Raw genomic sequence first — 19,716 nt, forward strand, 5'->3', positions numbered from 1 at the left:
GGGTATATCTATTAGATTTGCGTACTATTCGACACGCTTGCTGTTGTTTAACGTGTATTCTTATAAATAAGGACTACTCTTGCTAATTTTAACTGGTCAGGAAAAACACCAGTTTTAAAGGATAAATTAAATATTGTTAAAAGAGGCGATTCGATTATATCAAATACCGATTTCAAAACAATTGCATTGATTTCGTTGGTGCCAGGACTTTTGCTGGTTTTTAGTAAATTTAAAGCTGTTCAAAGTTCATCCGAGGAAATTTCAAACTCATTCATAACTGAGTGTGCTTTTTTTAAAAGGACTTAAACGTTTTGCTTCCCGGAATTATTTTTTCGTCTGAATTTTTACCAACGTTTATTAAGAATTTATTAAACATATCAGCAATTATGTCTCTGTCAAAAACATCTGTGTTCATTTTTGTTTGTAAACGCTTTGGAAAAACAGTGTTTATGTTTAGTTTCTTTTTTCCAAGGACATTTTTTCTATTATATTCCATTTTTTTCTACCATTTTTAATTGAATTTTCCAGCAGATTGGAGTTATAGTTTTTTTTTAAATGTTTTTTTAATTTTTCAAGAGAATTTTTGTAATTTTTGTATTTAGTTTCATTTTTTAAAGTTTTATTTTTTTTTAAAATTTTCGTAGAGCCTTTGCTTCTTTTTTGATGATTTTTTAAAAAGATCATAAGCATTAATCTCATCAATGCACTCAGCTATGAGTTCCCAATTGGTTTCGTGTATCAAATCACGAACTTTTTTTATAGAATTATTGTTTATTTTTCTGACGTAGGAGGTAAAGGAATTATTATCTTCAATGGTTAAGCGATTGGTTATGAGAAAATTTGGAAAATGACTTATAACGGATTTTATGATACCATTTTTGATTTCAAAAATCATGTAGTTATTTGTTATAACATTGTCAATGATTGAAGAAGTTAAAGGAATTACACGCGTCGGTTTGCTTATTAGCGGTGTAACACTGTGCCAAAGAAGTGTAATTACAATGCGCCTGACGTTGGAATCGGAATTTGTATTTAAAAGATTTATGTTAAAGTCATCTGTTAAGTAAATGTTTTTACTTGTGTCAGATTATATGCGCTCTAGATGTTTTTGAAATAGTTGAAATAGGTTATATTGCCATGCGGTGGTTTGTAATGAAATATTGTATAGAGCAATAATGAAAGTATTTTTAGCTTTTTTGATTGACTATTTCAATAGTTAACTACTCGCAATCTGCATTATTTATGCTAAGGTTTTATATCGTTTTGAAAATAGATGAATCTTTAACAAAAATACTCACTCCTCCACCGATGCCCTTTTTCCTTGCTTGATGAATTGATTTATAACCCGATAAATAAAAATTTGAGTTTGAATCACCTCCATTTTAAAACCAAGTTTCTGTTAGGCATATTATACTAAATTTGTGGTTTAAATTTTCTAACATGATTTTTAAATTTTCAAAATTTTATTCATACTCCGGATATTTAGGTTTAACAGCGAAAAAGAAGATGATGAAGAATTAAGAAAGCTAGAAGCCTCACTGACAATAAAATAATTAGTTTCGATTGAAAGTTTGTCAAAAATGTGTACATCAGGATCAATGTCATTTGTTAAAAGTATATTATCTCTGTGAGGCATATTTAAAATGTTTGATATATTGGTTTCTGTTATGTTAAATTTTAAAAATTATTTTCTTACAGCTATTTATGAGTTTGATTGTATTTTATTTTTTATTAGTTTTACTAATAAGTTTTTCGTTATTTTTAATGTAAGCATATTTTAGATTATTGATTTTGTCATACCTGACCGCAGCATTCTCACCGTTTTGACGTCTTTGTTTGACTTCAGTCAGCAACCTCTTTCTAATAATTACGCTATCTAGCGAAAAATCTTTGTTTATATAAATGTTTGTGCCTTTTAATTTGTGCGATTCTTGAAAGATTTTGGCTTTATCTTTTTGTCTAAGTTAATTAATTAAAACTGTTCTTGGACATCCATCCTTTCTCAATCCGGTCGGATGAGCTTGCTCAAATTTTTATTGTTATGCCATCCAGTCCTAATTTATTAGATAAAAATGATTAAAGTTTCTCTTTGGTTTCAATCCAAGTTTCTTTTGCACTTTCTGGTATTCCATCATTTCGCAGATTTTTTTTTCAAGATCTAGCTTCGATTTTTCTGTATTTTTCGTTTCTATTATCTGCTAGAATGTTTTCCTTTTCAAAGCGTTTGTTGTTTTCTTCGTAGACTTTTAGCTATTTTTTTATTGAAAAATTCTTCTTGAAAATTTAAAGATAATTTTACGTATTCGATATCTTTAACCAAAGTTTTTGGTTTAATAAGCATTTTCTTCAAAATTTTGTTCGACTTTATCAAGCCGCCCATTGATGATTTTCGTGTTTGCACTTAAAATTTCGATAAATATATTTTTTTGCTGTTTCAGCATTTCCTCTGTTTCTTTTCTAGATTCAAATAATATTTCCTGTAGCATTTTATTAATTTTTGCAAGTGTAACTGCCATTTCTTATAATGTTTTAACGTACAATAAGTTTTTTTATTTATTTTTTTAATAATTTTTTTAAGTAAAACAATTTTTTTTTAACAGATAAAAACGCGTCTGCTCTTCTTGAAGGCTTATTACAAAAAAAAAAAAATATTCCAATGTCTTTTTTGATTCAAAATTAAAAAAATAAAAATCTTTACCCAGGATACTTTTTAACATCTCTAAAAACGGAAAAAAGGTATTTTTAAGTAAGTAGTCTCTAAATCAACTTTTTTAAACTTTATTTATAACATTTCATTAATAACAAGTATACTTAGTAATAAAAGGTCAAAAGATTACTTCTTTTTCTTGCTAATTTTTTTAGAATTGAATTATTACTAATTACTCTATTAAAACATCCACTTACTTTGATAAAAGCCTCGTTGATATTAGGACTTTTACTTCTGAAGAAATCGGGATGCTTCTCAATGTGATTGTGACAAAGCATTGCTAATGTGGTTGACAAAATGTTTGTTTTTAGGCAAACGAAAATTTATTTTTAGACAAACGAAACACATTCTACATCAGAGTATTTATTTTAAAGCAACATGCTGAGCGTAACGTCAGATTTTAACTTGACCAAATTCACTAAATTTCCATTTTAACTAAAACTAAATAAAGCTATTAAAACAACTAAATGAACCACGATCGTGATACTTATTGCGCTAATTACCCTTTAACAAAAAACTGTGAAATAGAATATTTTATTATTTATAAAATATTCTATTTCATAGAATATTTTCTTATGAATAGAATATTTTATCAAGGATATAGTTGTTTTTTTGTTAATATATGCAGCGTTTTGTTAATATTTATTAAGATATAGTTGTTTTTTTGTTAATATAATAACTCAATAATTATATATATTACCAAAATCATAACTGCATCATAACAATATAGCATCTGCTAAAAAATATAATATATATTTTATACTATAAACAGTATATAATATACTATATAATCGTATTTTATATAACTTTACTATTATTTAATAAATTTTTATGTTATGTTATATTATTAATATAAAAACATTTTAATACATATAAATTAAATACATTATATTTAACTTAACTATTAATATAACACCTTAATGGTTGTCGTTAAGATGTAATATCAATATTTAATGATAATATCAAACCATAATCCATATAATTTAAATATATAAAGATCCTTTTTTATGCTGATTTATTACTATTATAGCAATATTAAATGATAACGCAATGCAAAAATATAACAATAATGTTATGATATTATATTATACGATGTTATTTAACATTAATTTATAATAATATAACAAACAGTATAACTAATATGTTATTAAGTTAATAAAATGTTACATTATTATGATCCATTTATATTTGTGTTAATATCTCTGTTTATTACAAACTTTATAATGGTATAAACAATTTATATACATAAATTAAATAATTAAATATTATATACATAAATATTATAATATGATTCTATATCGATCTGAAAATTTAGCTATATATGAATCATAATAATATTACACCATTTTTAATATTTAGTGATTTTAACGTAACGCCAAAGTTAAGGCAGCTCACAACTGCCTTAACTTTTTTCGCTTAAATTGAGCTAAGCAAGTTTTTAAAAAGTTTGGTAAATACCAATTTAGCTTGGTGAATATCGATTTATTAGCGCTGAACTTACGAAAAAACTTAAGTTTTATTGAAAGCAACTGCGCAAGTTTCGTGAATACAAATTTCGCGGTTGTGAACTTACGTCAAACATACGCCAAACTTACGCTAAAGAAAGATTGGTGAAAACGCTCCCTGATTCTTAAAATCTTTCCAAATGAATTTTATTTTACCGGAATTCTTTCGTTTAACAACTTTTAAGTGAAGCCAATTTTTTTGTTTACTATTTTATTTGGCCATTACATAGGGCAAAAACAGTTATTATCATATATTAAAGAGATTTAATTCGCGACATAATTTCTGTTAATTTGCTTAAGCCTTCGTTTAAATTAGCTATTTCTTTTGACAATTTCATCATTCAATGTAAATGGCGGCAAATACTTCTTCCATAATTTTACTATTAAAATTTTTGAAATATATAAAAAGTAGATTGTTGCGTAGAAACGTCAAAATTTTATCCCATCTCTATATAATTGTATCTATAAAAAATTTTTTTTAGAATAAGAATACAGTTCTCAAATGAGAATAATGCAAGTGTTGATTATCATTATGAGCCCGTTTTAAAATATTCTGCAATTACAAAAAAGCCACAAAGAAACTTCAAACAATACAAACACTACCAACATGGAATGTGTTTGCAATATCGTTTTACAAATCATTTCAAAAAAATTTATAGACATTATTGTATCTTGCTTTGCTTCACAACATTGCTTTTCTACAAATTGATCTTTGGTATACGATGAAATGTAAAATTATAATAAGGAAAACGGTTCCAAAGTATCTACGAGAGGTTTTGTTGGAGAAATTAAAATAGTGGCTTGATTTCTTTTACAAATACCTGACTTATCAAAGATTAAAAACATAAATACTCAAAAACTATCAACAAAGAAAATCTCTTTTATTGATAAAGTAAATGAAGAACTTCATCCAAAAAAAAAGTATTATCTTGTGATGTAAAAATAAGATTCAAAAAACATAGAAATGCATTAATAAAATAATCCTTAAAATTGTGATTGTTAAAACTGGTGTATTATTATGTATAATTGCCACCGTTTTTCGTAAATTTTTATTGTTATGCCATAATATTCTTGTTATTTTTTTGGGTACTTCAAGTTTTCCGATAATACCAGAAGACCTTACTTTAGTTATAAACTTCAGTGACTCATTTGGTCATTTGTTTACAGTTATATTGATATTTTAAAATACTAAAAACTAGAAAGAAAAATAAGTTTGTTTTATATCAGTAGTTGTATCCGAAAAATGTACTTGAAATCTTTAAATTTTTTAAAATTTTAATAATTTAAGTTCTAAAATTGCATTAACACTTTAAATCTTAATATAAAATTAAATAATATTGTTTCAATATTTCAAAATGTTGTTTTTTGTTAGGCTATTAGAATTTGATTAACCTAGTTTGACTAGTCTTTTACTAAAATCTAAAAAAAAAATAAGTTTGTTTAGCCAAAATTAATTGTTTATATTATAAACTTAATAAATGCAAAAATACCTTTCTCTAATTCATTTATTAAACCAAATGGCTACACTTTTTCTGTCATTTCAATAACAAGTCAGCTCAAACTGAAGGATAATTTTTTTCAAAGCATCCTTATTTGACATAAGTATAAGCATAGATTTGTTTGGAGTTTGCTTTGTGTCAGGAGGTTAGCTATCCCAAAGACCAATTAATGCTGGATCCGCTAACCGTTATAACAAAAATAGGTTCCGTTGTACATTAAATAAAATCTAACTCGTGTTAACCATTTTCTTTTACTGATTTTATTTTCTACCTCTATAATAATCATATTCTTCTTTGTGTTGGAAACTGATGCCATAATTTTAAATAACTTTCTGCTAACTCCCAACATAATTAGTGTTGGCTCGCAGCCTTGTTTGAGTTTAATTTATTTTCACTAAAAATTTCAATAAGATAAATGAGTAACAATAACTTTGTGTTCGGCATATATGCTTTGATGATAACTGCAAGTATATATGCCATTTAAATGTTAAGCAGTTGTTATGTCGTATTTAAAGCCTTCGGCTAAATAGAAGGTAACGCGAGCATATTTGTTTAAACCCTGTGTTTTTTATTAAAATACCAAGTTTCAATAAAAATTTAATACAAAAGTTAAAATCGTTTTTTATGTAACACCTTTTCATTTGTTTTTGTAAGTTTTGTAAGTTAATTTTGTAAGTTAGTATTTTAAAGTATAACACTCAGAAATATTATTTAAAAGTATATAATTAATTAGCTTGACTTTGTCAAGCACGATATTTTTTTTTTTTTTTTTTTTTTATTCTTCATTTTTTGCCGTATAAAAAATATAAATACAAGCAATATTTCCAATACACAGATGGCCGGGGCAAGAAGAAGATACAATGTGTCTTATCGCCAAGCCCCGAGATTGATTCCGTAAAAAATAAATAATTTCGTATAGAGTATATAAATATTACCAATATATAGAAACTAAGACTTTATTTTTAAAAAGGTAAAACAAAAACAAAAAGTTACAGGGTCATAAAGAATTTTTTTTGTTCTTTTAAAAAAAAAAAAATTTAAAAACTTAAAGAAAAAAATTTCTTATAAAGGAATAAAATAATAAATAAAAAGTAAAATAACAAATCCTTAGAAATAAATAAGAATTTACAGATTAATATATCTGGGTCACCTGAAAAAGTCAAGCACTCCATCACTAACTAGGAGCATTTGCTTCAATTTTACTTTAAATTCGTCAAAAGTTTTAAGTTTATTAAATAGGATTTTATTTCATACTTTTGGTCCTCTAATGGATAATGAAAACTCAGTTGTGGCATAAAAACTTTTGGGCTGAATATAGGTGTCGTTTGAGTATTTGGTTAAGTATCTATGTTTATTTATTTTGAATAACGAATTAAAAATGTTTAGTGTTGTTCTTTTATTAACTTTATTCATGAAAATTAAAAGATGAAAAATATTTATTTGGTAGACATTGAGTATATTCAGCTTTATAAATAGTTCTTTGGAGTGAGTAAAACGGCCTACATTAGATATTATTCTCATTGCATGTTTTTGTTTATTAAAAAGTTTTTTAATTTTGTTTTAATATCTTTTGTTTAAATATCTTGAACTTTTCAAGTTTCGTTTATGCATTTGCTCAAGCTTTTATTTGAAGCCTAGCTTGACAAAGCCAGACTTCAAAGTTCAAGTCGAACTTCACTCAAGTTCGCTTCTAGAATTTCATCCTAGAGCTATAGCATTTGTGTTTACAGCGCATATTTTTGCATCTATCTTAAAAGTAGCTTTTTTTTCAGTTTTCATAAAAATATATATTCTGAGAACTTTATTACAAAAAAAAAAAGTATTAGTTGAGAATCTAGTCTGTTTTTTTTATATTCTATTTTAGGTATATATTAACTTCTAGATAAACTTTAAAAGTTATTATTTTATTAAGGAAAATTTATGTTTTTTAAATAATTTCTAAGTAAGTTATTGCAAGTTAATTCTTTTATTAAATAAATATGGCTTTGTAGGAGATGTGTTCATAGGTTACAAATAGCATAACAATCATGCTATATCAACATTACTTACAAGTCTATTTTTGGTAAACAGAATTATTTACATCAAGCATTAACCATTAAACTGTTTAAATGCTTAAACTAATCGTTTTTCGCTGAACTAAACTGGTTAAAGAAACTAAAAACCTAAATTATGAGAACAACGGCAACTGAAATAAGATAAAAATTGATGGAAAGAAACTGATATAAATGTAGATTTAATGGAAAAGGAAATATATAAATCATATGTATGCTATTAGGCAGGTTATTTGAACAATTATAAAATGCCATATTTTATTATCTTTTTGTTGTCATAACCATAACTTTTTTATATAATTTCAGTGCTATTCACATATTTATCTTAATATTCTTATTAATTATTAAGAAAAATATAAAAACAACATCTTATTTATAAATATAGCATATCTATGTTACTGTGTTATGCAAAGTTGTTGAAACAAAAATGGATACTCAAGTATTATTAACGTATTAAGAGCAAGATAGTAAAAACTACAAAGTCTATACATCAAAGTCTATATAAACGTTTGAAAAGTTTAAAATTGATTTTATTATTATTAATATCTTTTTTTTCTAGCAGTTTAGTAGTTATTTATTAATTTTTTAAAATACATTTGCTAATTTGTTTTAATTAGTTTAAATAAACAAACATAGTTTGTAAATACATTATTAGTGTATAGTCTAACAAAAAAAAGAGTGTTTTAAATATATTTAAGTTTTTTGCTTTTACAACTTCTTGTTATAAATGATTCCATTAGGCGACTAATCTATTTATGAAAAATTATGTTGATCATTTGACTTTTTTGAATTGTTGTCTATATACTATTCATTGTTGCCTTTTGTATTATAATTTTCTATATATATTGAAGCATTCTCACAATTTATTATATCTGAATCATTAATAAATCTGTAAAGTTGTATCGCACCACCACTTGATCTTCTAATTTCTAGTGGGTAGAGAAAGGTTTATCATTGAGTTTTTACATAATAAACTTTTAAACTAAAAACAAAAATTGCTCTATTTTTTGTAAACGTGAATTCCTAAATGGGGTTTAATATTCATAGCTAGGTCTAACTAATGATGTAAGTATTTATGTTTCTTTCATCTAATTAGTTAAATACGTGTTTAATTCAGCCAAATGTCAAATTCTATTTAAAAATGCTTCCATTAAAAATTATAAAGAATTGCTAGTTATGATGTTATTGAGCTGATTTTTGTTTAAGTATGCAGCTTATTCCTAATTTCTAAGCTAGCACAAACGTTCGAGTACGTTCTGTGAACGTTCTGTAAATGTTTTAGAAAGTTATGTAAACGCACTTGAAAATTAACATTCAAGAAACGTTGCTACAACGTCCATTTTTGTTTGTCTAACGTTCGCTGCAAATGTTACGTGAACCAAACTTTTGTGAACTCCGATTTACAGACTTTAAACTTTCAATAGGAAAGTTCAATACAAACAAAAAGCGAACGTTTACTTAACGTTTACGGCAAACATTTTTTTAATAGCTATTGAACGTTCACCTTAAACACGCAATAAGGAACACGGAAGTTAACCCAATGTTTTTACTTATTTTAATTTTTTAACTAAACGTATAAATGTATAAGTTCAGGCAGACTTTCTGTATATTCATTCGGAGTTTCTGTTTGTAACTTTCACAAGTTTAGGGGTTTAAAGTTTATAAGGTTATATTTTTGAACGCTCAGAGATAATATATGAAACTTAAAACTTAACAATGAATATAACTTTAGTTGGGGAGGGGGGGGGGTAGTTGGAGTTGGTTATAAAATTTTGAGACATTTTTCTTCTCAGCTTCCAATCATCGCAATTTTTTGCAAAGCATTGTTGCTTGACATAAGTATTAACATACAAAGTTTGGAGGTTGCTCCATGTCTGAAAGTTAGCTCAAACATCAAATGCTGGATCCGTCGCTGAAGAGAATGTTTATTGTTTGTATTTATGAATGTGAAAAGTTTTTATTTATTAATAAAGAAGACTTTAGTTTAGTAATAAGTTAAAATTAGTTTGATTATAGGACAAAAAATTTTTTCAATATCTTGTTGCGTTGAAAGTAAGAAAACTACATCATCAAGTAATTTTAGTTTTAATGTCGTCTAAATAACTTTTCCAAAATGCCGTTTTCAACTAGAAAATTGCACTTAAAGTGTGTCAAATGCGTTTTGTTCATTTAAATAACGCATATAAAATGGAAAAACAGTAAATTAGTTGTGAAAAATAATCATTTTATACACCCTAATATTAATATTTTAGACTAAAACAACAGAGCGCGCTACAAATTAAAATTCTCCAGGCCTCAAACAAATTACGATCATCAATTGTGATCACAAATTATGATCAAATTATGATACATCTTATCATGAAAATATTTTGAAGCCACGATAGAATTATTTACATCAAGCATTAACCATTAAACTGTTTAAATGCTTAAACTAATCGTTTTTCGCTGAACTAAACTGGTTAAAGAAACTAAAAACCTAAATTATGAGAACAACGGCAACTGAAATAAGATAAAAATTGATGGAAAGAAACTGATATAAATGTAGATTTAATGGAAAAGGAAATATATAAATCATATGTATGCTATTAGGCAGATTATTTGAACAATTATAAAATGCCATATTTTATTATCTTTTTGTTGTCATAACCATAACTTTTTTATATAATTTCAGTGCTACTCACATATTTATCTTAAAGTGTGTCAAATGCGTTTTGTTCATTTAAATAACGCATATAAAATGGAAAAACAGTAAATTAGTTGTGAAAAATAATCATTTTATACACCCTAATATTAATATTTTAGACTAAAACAACAGAGCGCGCTACAAATTAAAATTCTCCAGGCCTCAAACAAATTACGATCATCAATTGTGATCACAAATTATGATCAAATTATGATACATCTTATCATGAAAATATTTTGAAGCCACGATAGAATTATTTACATCAAGCATTAACCATTAAACTGTTTAAATGCTTAAACTAATCGTTTTTCGCTGAACTAAACTGGTTAAAGAAACTAAAAACCCAAACAAATTACGATACTAAGGTGTCCATAATAAAGAGGATACAGGGAAGAGTCCAAGACTCCAACCAACCTGAGGAGCCCAAGTGGCTCTTAATCTACTTATCTATGATATTTGTCATCACCTATATTTTTGTATATACATATATATAAAATATATGTAAGTAGAGATCAATTTTGTTGAACGCTGTTTGTAAGTTGTAGTTGTAATAAAATGTTTTTTTGCTTGTTACTTTTTTGAAGATTGATAAAGTTTTTATTTGTCTTTCTTTTTTTTTTTAACTTTAAATTTAAAAAGAATAAAGTAGTTTTTTAAGATATATTTACTCGCCTTTTGCACCATTACTAAGGCTAATGCATAGCAAAATACAGTTTACACAAACCTTTATCTTGGTTTCATATGTCCTGGTAATGGTGCCATAACAAATTAAGCACCATTACACCATGACGTTACCAAAACAATTTTTTTTTAAACTCTGAATGTTGACTTGTTTAGGTAATGTACAGTTATAGTAAAAGTTTATAAAAAATAAATTAAATATTTTTATAAATGTAATTAAATAATATATTTAGAACCTCTTAAAAGCAACATGAAAAAATAGATTGCAATCTAAAAACAACTTATCATCTTTAGGATGCGATCCAACTGCACAATAATATTGCATAAAAAATAATATGAATTTTTTTCAGGATATGGTGTTTTTGCTGAAGTTATACTAAAAATGGGTCAAATTATATGTGCTTATTTTGCTGAATTGATATCTTTAGAGAAGGGTGAAAGAAGAGAAGAAATTTACTAAGAAAACAAAGTTTTCTTAGTAAATGTCTTCTCTTCTTTCACCCTTCTCTAAAAATATCAGTTCTGATGATGAAATTGCATCTTTCAGTTCTGATGATGAAATTGCATCTGAGAATAACATTGGTAATAGTTTTCGTTTTTAACTTTATTAGTTTTTGATTTGGTGATTTAAAAAGATTTTTAGTTGTTGTTATAGTTATTAAATCCAGACATAAACATGAGCATAAACACTTTATTGTGAAAATTTTTTTTTATAAAATCCAAAGGCATTATGAACATATTTATAAACATGAAGAACTTGTTATAAAAGTCCTTAGTAGTACAAAAAAAGCAAATAGCGATGAAATATGTGGACTTACATGGAGAGGAAAGGAGATTTTAATATACATATCAATAACATTAAAAATTTTAAAAAATAACATCTGAAAGAAAATGTACAGTCAACAAAGACGATGAGCTATTGCCTTTTGAATATTGTTATCTTTTCTTCCTAGGAAGGAAGCATTGCGAACACATTTCCAATTGTTTTAGATATGGCAGTGATTATAAGGAAGTAAATTATATAAAAGCGTTTTGTATATTGGTTGGAGAATCCAGTTTGACTGACAACTCTCAAATTGTACATGAGCACATACTTACAACTATAAAACATGATAAACTTCCTTTAATTGTTTGCAATGATAAACTATTATTGACTTAACAAGCAGTAGAAATAGGTTAGAAAAAAAGAGACCGTTACCATGAATTAAGCTATGCACTTCGAGTTTTAGCAAAGTTATTGTTGCAATACAGAAAACAATTCAATGCAGTTAATGCATCAGCTAGAGATTTAGTGAATGCAAATAGTGTGAAGAGATTTTGTAATTAGAAATAATGAATACAAACCATAGCACATTCTTTCTTTTATGAAAGTTTGTGCAGATTTTTGTTGACTAAGAAAAATTTGAAATCCACATTATGTTTTAAGAATAAGACATTCATTAAAAGCTGTAGCTTTAATAGTCAAGTTTGAGTAAAGCAAGGCTTACAAGAGATGGTTAAAAATTTTGTGGCCATTTGTTCGTTATTTGTTATAGCGGTATTAAAAGTTAACGCAGGAGAAAGTGCTAGTGTTTGCACTTCTCCAGATGAAAATGTCGCAGATAATTCAAATAGCGATGCCATTGAAAATGAATTTGTTATTTCTAAACGTAGAAAAATACAAAATAATAGACAAAACATGCAAAAAGAGGTTATTTTCTAAATTTGAATTTATTTTGTTTTTTTTTCCTTTATATAAAAACTTATTTTCATAAATATAAATAGAGTTTAAACGATATAATATTTAAATTTTGGTCAAAGAAAACCTGGAAAGGTTGGACGGAAGAAGAAAACGCATCACTTCGTAAAGCATAAAATCGTTAAAAACAAATTGAACAATGTTATTAAAAAGAGAGGTTTATGCATTGATTTAAGTGTATATAAAAAAATCTGATTGTTTTATATGTATATTAAACATATAACAAGTTGCTTAAAAGTATTTACCTACTGTTTTTATGCATATTCTAAATCTCTCTAATAATTCACAGAAGACGAAGTTTTGCGGGTAAAAAAACAACTAAAATTTAATTAATCTTAAAAAATGACAAATTCGATAACTTCGCTAAAATGATTTTAATTTAACAACCTTTCAAATCAGAAATTATCAAAAAAGTAATAGTCACAAAACTAGGGTTGTTTACTTTTGCAAAAGTTAAATTTTCAATTAATTTTTTTTTTCGGAAATTCTATTTTTGTTTACGTGCGTTGAAGACGTTTTTTAAGTACTTAGTTTTGAACCGAAATGAATTTTCCTTTTCAAAATTCATGATATTAAATCAATACATTTTTAAAATTCATGATATCAATACATTTTTTAATCGCCGAAATCCTAAAAGTAGCTTCGAAACTATTTTTCGCTATCGAAATTCTGAAATTTGTACCAAAAAATATATACATTATCAAAAATATAACAAAACAGTATTATCACTTTCAAATCTCTTTAAATAATTTGTATCAAAATGTTTTTATATTATTGAAATTCTAAAAAAGGCACCGAAACATTTTATCTTTATATTAGGACGAAACAATTCTCAAAATCTCCTACTCCTTATAAATGCGCTCTTCAGAATGAATGATGGCTAGATGTAGTCATGGCCGGCGCGAAGAGTATCTGTCGGAGGAGGGTAGGATGATGACATATCTCCATTCAATGAATCAGTCGGAAGCTTAGAAATTTAGACCTTTTTTTAGATTGGTTCGTTTTGTAAAATAGGACTTGAATATTTAGCACATGTCAGTAAATTAGGAAGCCAGTCAAAAAGTTGTCTACTCTTAGTACAACAATATGAAAATAATTTCATATTTATTATATAATTTCACTAAAAAACACAAATTTAAAAAAATTTATCTTTTTACCTCGTTTGTGTTCAGTCATTTTTTTTAGATACAAAAATCGCTCCTAAGAGTATTGTATCTAAGTCTAATACATTTGAGATACAAACAATATCACGCTAAATTGTTGCTGTTTTTCTCTCTAAGGCAGAATATTTTCTATACATATGAACAGCCCCTTAGAACAACGTTACATATTCGTTTTGCAAATTTTAACTAGCAAAAGAAAGTATAACGGCATTTTTATAACTCTCACTAAAATTTTGTCAACAATATTTCTTGTCTTTCAGTAATTCTATAAACTGTAAAAATATTTTACAAATATTGAACTTTTTTTTTTTTTTGGAAATTAAATTAGCTTTGCGAAACGTTTTTTTTATTTTCGAAATTAATTTAACTTTTCGAAATTCATTTTTTTTTTCAAAATTTATTTAACATTTTGAAATTCTATTTAAATTTTAAAACTAATTTAGTATATCGATACTACTTCCTTTTTTTTTTTGAAGTTAAAATAAATTTTTTACAAAATAAAAATAAAGTTTTTACAAAATTTGAAAAAAAGTTTTTTATCGATATTATTTTAATCGAAAGTTTTCGAAAATTTTGGTTACGAAAATAAACCCTACTCAAACGCTCCATTGAGAAAAAAAAGCTATTGGCATGATAATAATTTTTATAGATTTATAATGGGATTGCTGAACTATAGAAAAAGTCCCCGTTTAAGAACACTAGAAAATGTGCGTATAAGTAAATCGTGTAAGCAAATAACTTTTTACTTCGCTACGTACCTTTACTGAGACTTTTTTGTCTCAGTCGAGGTACGTACAAACATACGTACGTACATACATACATACATACATACATACATACATACATAAATACATACATACATACATACATACATACATACATACATACATACATACATACATACATACATACATACATACATACATACATACATACATACATACATACATACATACATACATACATACATACAAACATACATACATACATACATACATACATACATACATACATACATACATACATACATACATACATACATACATACATACATACATACATACATACATACATACATACATACATACATACATACATACATACATACATACATACATACATACATACATACATACATACATACATACATACATACATACATACATACATACCTACATACATACCTACATACATACATACATACCTGTCACAATGCAAAGTTTAAACCAATTTGGTTTCTAAAAAAATGTTATAGATAATGTAGATATATATAAAAAAAGTTATATTTGAATTATCTGCAAGGGAAACTCTAAGTGTTTGATCCTCCTTTAAAAATAAATTGAAAAGATTTTGGGTATTGCAGAAATTACTGATTTATTAACAGTTAAAAACCATCGTGTCACAATGTTGTACAGCTTTTCTGAAGTATGTACTTTTTTAATGTTATTTGTTACAATTTTTGTGACTTAAGTGCGGAAAAATAATTTTTAAAACTAAAAAAATTTTGTAAAAACTGTTTAAGAAACTTAATGGGATATGGGTAACACCGCTGTTACGTAACACAGCTGTTCTGTCTATGGAAAATTCAATGGCTGCGTTTTCAAATTTTGCTACGGGCCTCAGATATTTTAGTTATGCCACTGCTTCAGAATTTAAAAAATGGAAGTTATATAATGTGGTGTTATCAAAAAGAATAAACAATAATGTCATTAAAAAAATAAAATAACAAAATTGTAATTCTCTGAAAAATATCAGCTACACTTTCAAACAACTTTAATATCAGTTCCAACACCCTTTTAACAAGAAGTACTGTAAACTAAGTCATTTTTTTTGAATAACTTTTTATCAAATAAAACGAAAGTAATTAGAGGTTACTGAATAGATAAATAACTGGTGTTGTTGGCTGTCTGAATCGGTCTACTTTGAGCAGATAAATTAGTATGATAAATTTGTCCATTATGTACATTATATTTTATAAGAGATTTTTCTAAAAACAAAATGAGGGGGAGGGGGAAGTGAATCTTTTAAAAAGTACCAACTGGCTTCTTGGAAGACATATTTTTATATAAATTTTTTAACTAAAGTAAGGAGATATTAAAAATAATTTAATGAATATAAAATTTAAATTGGAAAAATATTATTCAAATTACGAAGAAATGAAATAATATATAAAACCATCTTTCAATTTATCTTTTATTTTTAGAAAAGCTGTTGCTTATCTAAATCGAATATATGAGAATAGCATATATTCATTTGACTCATCTTTCTCACACGAAAACATCTCTGATGTTGTCGTGCAAGAAAGAGAGTTTTTTTCACACCTAATTAGACCAACGAAAATCCAAAGTTGGTTAAAAAGTACTAATTATATGTTTAATTTTATTTATATATTCTACTAGACATATTTTAACCGCTAATTCTGCAACATATTACCATTTTCTTTTCTTTCCACAACTCCCTTGGGGTTTTACAGCCTTTCTTTTCTGATCCACTGCTAGGAAAAGATCTTATCTTAGTTCTTCATCATGGCTTTCATCAACAAAGTCCTGTATAAGCTTAACATTCCTCTCTACAGCGTCATTAGTCACAGGAATGTTGGAGATAAAATCCTTGAACTTTGTGTAGCCAGAAAATCTGTTCCACATACTAGGTGGAATCTTCATCCACTCAAGCTGCAGGGTATCCATTTTTAAGATGTTAAATATCAAAATGGATTCTGAATCAAAAAATTCAGACAACCTGGGTCTCTCTCCGTCTTTGTCAATGAAACCTTATAGATTAATCTTCTTATACATAAATGACAGAGGATCCTTTTCATTTGAATCATTTATCATCAGGATTCTTTTTGCAATTTCAGTCTTTTTTTCATCTGACACTCCAGGATCCAGTAAACTACATGGGATCAAAGTTGGAGGAAAATACCATAAATGGTTCGCAATGCTATCAAGATATTTGGCTGCAACATTAGGTCTGCTCTTCATGTATGACTTCATCTCCAAAGGTTGCTTCTATGTCATGTCTTGGAGAAATTACAGCCTGAGATGAGGTTAAGAACCACTTTGCATAATAAAATGCCATAAAATTAGAGATGGCCTAAACTTCTCTTTTTGTAGAAGCTGTGAAAAGAGTGTCTGTAATTTGGCTCAAAATTTGCAGATTTATGTAATATATAGCCTGTGTCATAAACCTTGCATGATAAATTGCTCCAGGTTGTCGATTTGTCAGTTGATCAATCTCTGAGGATAAATAGAATTGAACAGTTTCTGCTAGCTCCCAATAATCATCTCTGGGTATTTTGTCTTCATATAACAACTTTGTGACGATTTCTAGGGATACTCTAGCAGCATTGTCAAGTGGTTGTTTTACTCTATATTTGAATTTGCAAAGTTTATTTTGATCAATCTGAATAAGAGAAAACTTTTCCAACAGTTTCTTGAAGAGTTGTCTGGACCTGAGGTTGTCCTAAAGAGCTTCGCAACATTCTTAATATGACACTCATAGACATGATGTCTGCAAGCAAGATGCATAACAGGTCTTCCAAGATAGATGTTTAACCTGGAATTTACTCATTTTTCTTTACCTGTATTTGACGCAGTGGTGTCAAATAATATACCTTTAATATTTTCTTTGAGTGCGTTTTCTTTTAGAATCTCAATAATCTTCTAAATCTGACAAGCTCCAGTATAATCAGTGACAGAAGGTTCTCCAAGCAAAAAATGCTCTCTTTCACAAGTTACACTCAATGCTAAGGGCTCTCTTTTGAGTTTCTTTTCATCAGTATACTCTTTGACTAGCTCTCCATCATAATAAAGAATCTTGTTTGATCCAGCTTTTGCTCTTAAAGTTTCCCTGGATTCCTCCGCTGTTTCCTACATGACCTTTTTACCAATTCTGTGTATATTGGATTTTGATATACCTTTACTGGAAAGTCCACTTGTATCAGCCATCTGCTTTAAAATATCGGATTGAGCTCTAATGCTTATATGTTTAACCTTCGAAATAAGGACAGTATCTTCTTCTATGCCAGCAGATGTTGATGGTTAAGGATCTATCTCATCTTTACTCAAGTCTATAGAACTAGAGGTGTCTGTTTCCTCTGAAGATATTTCTGTTTTACTTGAAGATACAACCTACAACTCAGACTGATAACTCTGGTAGTGATCTGCTCCAGACATTCTTATTCTTGTCTGTTGAGATCTTTGAGCAGATTATCTTTCTTCCCAATGTACATTTTCCTGCAACTTCTTTTATCATTTATGAAAAAAATATCTTCTGTCTTGTCTGCCTGAGGTCTTTTCTTACCTTTCTTCAATATTTGTATCACAAATAGTGATTCAAATATTAAACTTAGGAAAACATTCTCTTTACTAATTCTTTAGTGTTTTGCTTTTTTTGAAGAGAAATCAATTTTTTTAGCTTGGCTACCAATTCACTTATTTTCTTCTGTACTTTGCCCACTCTGAATGCTGGAATTCCAGCTTTTTCATAAATTGCAGTGATCTTTTGAACCAAACACAGACAGTTTTTTTCACAAATGAGCTTAAAGTTATGAGAAAATCCACTGCAGAGAAGGGTGTTATCTTTGATCTGAGGACTTTCAGACTTTAAAAAATAATAAAGCTCCAAAATGTCTTTGTTAGAAGGCATATTTCTAAATGAATAGCTAAAGCGAAGAAATATTTTTTTCGCTTTAGTCATTCTGTTCAATTAAGTTTACTCTCTGCACTGGAGTCAAATAACAACTATAATAGACAGAAGTTTATAAAAGTGTCCTATCTCTTACAGAATTATAAAGTGTTCTTTCACTTCAAAAGATAAAGTTTCTCAAAGTTCCAATAATAATAGTCCTGGATTTACCTATAGACCGACTAGATCTTGGCCTAGGGTAATAAATAAACGGGGTTGATGCTTGACCTGGGCCGAGGCCCAGTTTGTGAACGGGGCTGCAGAATAACTTATCCATCCTAAAGTATAATTTTTTATTTAAATTCATGTTGAATTTTGTATATATATGCATATATAAACGTCTTTATGATCAAGATGATCATCACAATCATCTTTTCCCTCATCATCATTATCATCATCATCATCATCATCATCATCATCATCATCATCATCATCATCATCATCATCATCATCATCATCATCATCATCATCATCATCGTAATCATCAAGTTCTCCTTCTTTTCTTTCGGCAAATACTACACCCTATAATACTATAGTTTATATAAATATAAAAGGATACTGTATACCAGCATCAAAATTTCTTTCAGCAGCCGTGGCGCAGTGGTTAGAGTTCTGGCTCAGAACCCAGAGGCCCGAGGTTTGACGCCGGCTCTTGCCCAATTGACATTGCCCAAGCAATATTGGTAATGAAGTACGGGTGAACTTCTAGTTAAAAGCTCTCCCGCGGTGCTCCGTGATAAGACCGTAAAGGCTTCTGGGAACACCTTAATATCCTAAATAACCTAAATAAATAGCAAGCATATATGTTTACATCTCAGAAGCTTTTATTCCTTTTGGACTAAAAGTTTAGAAGCTTTTGTTCCTACTCTTCAATTTAAAGTTATACCTCATTCCAGGTATGCCGAATCCCTTTCATTTGCAGAAAAATGGTGGTTCCTTTTTTTTTGATCCCGTTAACTTTGATTTTCAATATTTAAAGTTGCCCAATTACCATTCTGGCACA

At 27.6% G+C, this 19,716-nt stretch overlaps 1 protein-coding gene across 1 annotated transcript in view; it reads right to left on the reverse strand.

The window, feature by feature from the left end:
• Window positions 1–17,689: 17,689 nt before the first annotated feature.
• The window catches only part of LOC136091780 (kinesin-related protein 4-like), a 25,677-nt gene continuing 23,650 nt past the window's right edge, over window positions 17,690–19,716 (reverse strand). The window contains exons 2-3 of the mRNA XM_065819493.1: window positions 19,053–19,235; window positions 17,690–17,896 (exon numbers count right to left, since the gene is read on the reverse strand). Of these exons, the coding sequence (XP_065675565.1) occupies window positions 17,690–17,896; window positions 19,053–19,235 (390 nt within the window). The remainder of the gene's footprint in view (window positions 17,897–19,052; window positions 19,236–19,716) is intronic.

The sequence above is a fragment of the Hydra vulgaris genome, chromosome 15, assembly GCF_038396675.1.
Source record: "Hydra vulgaris chromosome 15, alternate assembly HydraT2T_AEP".
In the NCBI taxonomy this organism is placed as follows: domain Eukaryota; kingdom Metazoa; phylum Cnidaria; class Hydrozoa; order Anthoathecata; family Hydridae; genus Hydra; species Hydra vulgaris.